At 38.9% G+C, this 5254-nt stretch overlaps 2 protein-coding genes across 2 annotated transcripts in view; one reads left to right on the top strand and one right to left on the bottom strand.

Moving 5' to 3' along the window:
* spg11 (SPG11 vesicle trafficking associated, spatacsin) overlaps window positions 1–3074 on the bottom strand; it is an 80396-nt gene extending 77322 nt beyond the window's left edge. The window contains exon 1 of the mRNA XM_016230765.1: window positions 2749–3074. Within this exon, the coding sequence (XP_016086251.1) occupies window positions 2749–2966 (218 nt within the window). The 5' untranslated portion in view covers window positions 2967–3074. The remainder of the gene's footprint in view (window positions 1–2748) is intronic.
* A 1589-nt stretch (window positions 3075–4663) lies between these two features.
* ciao2a (cytosolic iron-sulfur assembly component 2A) overlaps window positions 4664–5254 on the top strand; it is a 9038-nt gene continuing 8447 nt past the window's right edge. Inside the window, exon 1 of the mRNA XM_016230831.1 lies at window positions 4664–4876. Coding sequence (XP_016086317.1) covers window positions 4765–4876 — 112 coding nt within the window. The 5' untranslated portion in view covers window positions 4664–4764. The remainder of the gene's footprint in view (window positions 4877–5254) is intronic.

Below are 5254 nucleotides of genomic sequence, written 5' to 3'. Positions count from 1 at the left end.
CCCATCCCACTGCATCTCATGTTTTTAAATGAAGAAAGTAGCCTACTTTTGTGATTGGTTTTCGGTCCTTTGTATTAAACTATACATACATGCATGGGGCTGTTTTTTTTTTTTCAAATTAAGCAACTTTATTAATTATATATGGTTTATAAACATTATTTTAAACATTATGCACTTTTTTTTCAAAGATAGTCGTGTTATTTTATTACGCTTTGAAGAAACGTGCATAATATTTTGCTCGATGCGCCCTCTTGTGGCCTCGAGAGAAAAGCCAAAAGCTTTTTTCCCCCCTAACTGAAATTACGCCTTTTAAATTTGAATATAATTCTAATTTTGATAATATTTAAGTGGAAAATTCTAATTTAGTTTTTCAGTCATTTTGACAGCCCTAACACACATACATACATACACTACCGCTCAAAAGTTTGGGATCACTTGCAAATTTCTTTGCTTTCCAAAGAAAAACACATTTTCATGCAACTCACAAGCAATTTTATCCATTTCACAAACAATTCAAATTAATCAGATAATTTTTAAAGAATGATCTAAATTTTTGCATAGAGGCCTATTATTAGCAATTGTCAGTCCTCTGCATCAATCACCTGGTAGGGCTGCTAATTCAAGTTAATCATTTTATAAGGCTAATTGATTATGAGACAACCCTTTTGCAATTGTGTTGCACAGCTGAGAAGCGTTGTACTAATGCAGCAAACAAGGGAGCATGGCATGCTTTACGTTAGTTTAGTATCTGAACATCAGCAGTTGTGTCTGTTTACAGGCTCAAAATGGCAAGAAATAAAGACCTTTCACTAGAGACCTATTGTTGTCCTATTGTTGGCTACTCAATGCGAGAAATTGCAAGGAAACTTAAAATTTCTTATCATGCTGTTAACAACTCCCTTCAGAGAGCAGCACAGGCTGGCTCTAACAAGGACAGAAAAATGAGTGGGAGGCCCCGATGCACAACTGTGCAAGAACACACATATCTGAGAGTGTGTAGTTTAAGACAAAGACGCCTCACAGGTCCTCAACTGACAGCTGCACTAAATAGTACCCGTCAAACACCAGCGTCAGCATCAACAGTGAAGAGCCGACTTCAGGATGCTGGACTTCATGGCAGAATTGCAAAGAAAAAGCTGTATCTCAGACTGGCCAATAAAGACAAAAGACTGAGATGGGCAAAAGAGCACAGACATTGGACACTGGAAGACTGGTTGTGGGACAGATGAGTCCAAGTCTTCGGATCAAACATTTGTGAGACGCAGAACAAATGTGAAGATGCTAGATCAGTGCTTAATACCTTCAGTCAAGCATGGTGGAGGCAGCGTGATGGTCTGGGGGTGCTTTGGAGGTGGTAAAATAGGAGATTTGTACAGAGTAGAAGGGACCTTGAGGAAGGAAAGCTATCAGAAGATTTTGCAACGCCATGACATACCCTGTGGACAGCACTTGATTGGGGCCAATTTCATCCTACAACAGGATAATGACCCAAAACACACCTCCAAAACGTGTCAGCAATATTTGAAGAATAAGCGGTCTCCGGATTTGAACCCTGTTGAGCTGTTGTGGGAGATGCTCCAGGAAGCATGGGGTGAAATCTCATCAGATTATATAGTTTTTCAAAGTTTGAAAAACCAATTCATCATTTCCATCAAAATCATTATTTCTAACTCTGACAATGTCAGCATGTCCTGTTCTTTTGCTATATTTCCTATTCAGACTAATTTCATGTGCGTTTCCACGGAAAACAATACAATTTCTAAGTGATCCCAAACTTTTGAGCAGTAGTGTACATACATGCTTATATACATATGACACACACACACATATATATATACATACATACACACACACACACACACACACACACACACACACACACACATATATATATATATATATACATACATACATACACATATACACACACATATATATATATACATATACATACATATATATATATATATATATACAGTGGGGAAAAAAAGTATTTCCCACATAGTGAGGTAGACATGTGGGGGCGTGTTAGAACGAGGTGTTTTAGGGGGGCGTGGCTGACTCTTAACTTTTATAAAGAATATCTCTTTGGATTTGAGACTTTAGTCTTTGCAACTTTACAGATCTTCTTTATGCACCAAGAGCTTGTAACACCCCAAAGAGAAAGGAAAAATTGAAATCGCATCACATGACCCCTTTAAAATAGAAAATCATTATTTTACACCATAATAATATTTCACAATATTACATTTTTTCCTGTATATCTGATCAAATAAACACAGCATAAGAAACTCCTGTAAAAAACATTAAAAATCGTTCTGATCCCAAACTTTTGACCGGTGGTGTGTGTATATATATATAATTAAACTATCGCTTAATATCCAGCGATATCGTCGACTTGATTGCACAGATACTATTTAAACTGAACTGGATGATGATGATACCACTGAATTCAATGAGGAACTGCCTTTAACTGTAAATTGAGTGTTTACTATTATCCTTCTGCACTGACAGACTATTCTCCTATTTTAATACCGTAAAGCTGCTTTGACACAATCTGTATTGTTAAAAGCGCTATGCAAATAAAGGTGACTTGCAGATTACTTACACAATGGAAATATAACAATAAAATAAAAAATAGCTGCAATATTACATGCAATAAGTATGTATGTACAGACCCGAATCTTAAGGATAAGCAGCCATAACAGCAACGGCGAGAGAGAGGAGTGTGTGAGGGCTCAGACTCACTCAGTGCAGCTGTGCTGGAGAGTGTGGAGTGCTGCTCTGCTCTCAGAGATGCTCCTCACTCTCACTTCACCTGCTGCATTCACACAGCAGCACAGCACTGACGGGCCTCTGCTGAGCTCCAGCGCCGCGGCGTCCTCCACCGCCCCGCACGCATCGCGCTCCGCCAGCAGACGCACCTCCAGCGCGCCGGACGCACCGCCGCCGCACGCGCCAAGCATCGCCAGCCGCAGCACTCAGCTCGCGCACACCGACGCTTCCGCTGCGCTAAAGAACAAGCGTCGGTCGAGATCAAAGAGAAAGCGTGCGTTCGGATGTAAAAACATGAGATGCGCGCACAGCTGATTATCACATGATCACATGTCAGTCACATGATCAAAGCGACGGCAGAAAAACCAGTCAAACACGGCGCTAATCCAACCAAACACATGATGTGTGAAATAAAGAAATAAAGAAAATATATGTAGTAATAATTATAGCAATCATTATTATTGTAGCCATTTAAAATATATCCAAAATAAACAAAAATAAAATGCATTAGTTGCATTTAAAGGGTTAGTTCACCCAAAAATGAAAATGAGTCCATGTTTTACTCACCCTCGAGGCATCCTATGTGTATAAGTCTTTCTTCTTTCAGACGAATCCAGTCGGAGTTATATTAAAACTGATCCTGGCTCTCGCAAGCGTTAGAATGGGAGGAGGTGTGTGTTTCTGTTCAACGGTCCACAAGAAGTCAAATAAAGAGCATGCATCCGTCATAAAACCTGCCGAAAAAAGTAAAAAGTAAAAGAAAAGTATCCATATTTCAAACCCAATAAACACTTTTCTCTCGCTTCCGGTATCTGTCGTATGCGAAAGCAGTTCCGGTGAGTAAAAGTAATAAGTAATATTAAATTAAATAAGCATGTCGGCGAAAAAAAAAAAAAGAACATGGAATATTTAAATCGATCTTGAATTTGTTTAGTTTAAAAAATACATTTTTAGGTTTTAGTGCATAGAAAACTTTGGGCTTGCAGTATTGAAGGGGGTCTTGGAGTAAGAAAGGTTGAGAACCACTGCTTTAGGTAAATGCAGGCTCAGTTCTACTAAAAATTGAACATTATTTTATTTTTTAATTAAAAATGAAATGAATGCAATATAAAGATACATCCCAGCTAGCGTTTTAATTTATTTATATGTTATTATTTATTTATTTTTCACTTGGTAGATCTCGGTGAGTGAAAAGTAGATCCCCACACACACAAAAAAAGGTCACCTAAAGGGAACGTTCTATTTACGTTAAGAAACCTTTCCTGGCTGACCAAAAGGGAACGTTTCTGGGAACCACAAATTGTTAGCTGGGAACTTCTAAATAATGCTAATATATGTTTAACATTTTCACATAATATAAAAAAAACTATAATAATAATAATAATAAATAATGGTGCTGACCTGCAAAGTATATTTTCTGTATTAAAATGTGCATTGTAATATCCTATGGAAATGTAAATATATGTATAATATGCATTTGTTTGTAAACTGATGCTTATGTACCCTCTTTTTTTCCTTTTCTTTTCTTTTTCCTTGTTCCTTCTGGTTGAGGCATGTGAAATGTTTTGTTATATAGTGAGATATGGCACTGTACATGCTACTTGTTGACAATAAAGCATTATAAAAAAAAAATTAAATAAAAAAACTTCTAAATAATGTGATTCATCGATGGGTCTGCGCTCGGCGGTTCTTCTTCTTCTTCTTCGCTTGGTTAATGGCGGATTGCAAGGTGCATACCGCCACCTACTGTACAGGAGTGCGCAACATTATGTCATTTAGAGTGTTTTCATATTCTGTTCGTCAACCCTGCGTCTTTAAGACATTTAAATAATGCCTCCCGGGTAACTCTTATCCCCTCTCCCTCTCCTTCTGTTCCCAGTATCCCCATCAAACTCCACTCTTGATCGCTCTGGTCTGTGTGAAGGCGGAAGTGCGGAATGCGGAAGTGCGGAAGGCGGAAGTAGTGATGGCTATGGAGCGGAGCGGGTCATGGAGCGGGTGTCCGGTCTGCTGAGTCGAGTCTGGCTTTTAGCGGGACTCTCTGACGCGACGGAGGACCAGAGAAGCAAGAAGATGGAGGACAAAGCGCTGGAGGTGTACGGTGAGTCACGGTGACCTTCACACAGACGCCCTGTGCTGTGTACCGTCGCACAGGGAGAGCTCAGATAGAGATAGCATGATATATATATATATATATATATATATACACACACATACATGTATACACACACACAGACACACAGATACAGGTTTGTTTTTGTGAAAAGTGGGGACTCTCCATAGGTGTAATGGTTTTTATACTGTACAGACCGTATATTCTATTGTCCTACACCAACCCTACCCCTAAACCTACCCCTCACAGGAGACTTTGTGCCATTTCAGATTTTCAATACACTCCATTCTGTGTGATTTATAAGCGTTTTGAAAAGTGGGGACATGGGGTAATGTCCTGAAAAGTCACCTTCTCCTTGTAATACCT

The sequence above is a fragment of the Sinocyclocheilus grahami genome, unplaced genomic scaffold, assembly GCF_001515645.1.
Source record: "Sinocyclocheilus grahami isolate Dianchi unplaced genomic scaffold, SAMN03320097.WGS_v1.1 scaffold377.1, whole genome shotgun sequence".
In the NCBI taxonomy this organism is placed as follows: Eukaryota; Metazoa; Chordata; class Actinopteri; order Cypriniformes; family Cyprinidae; genus Sinocyclocheilus; species Sinocyclocheilus grahami.
Note: the sequence above shows the minus strand (reverse complement) of the source record. Positions and strands in the feature narration are given on the sequence as shown.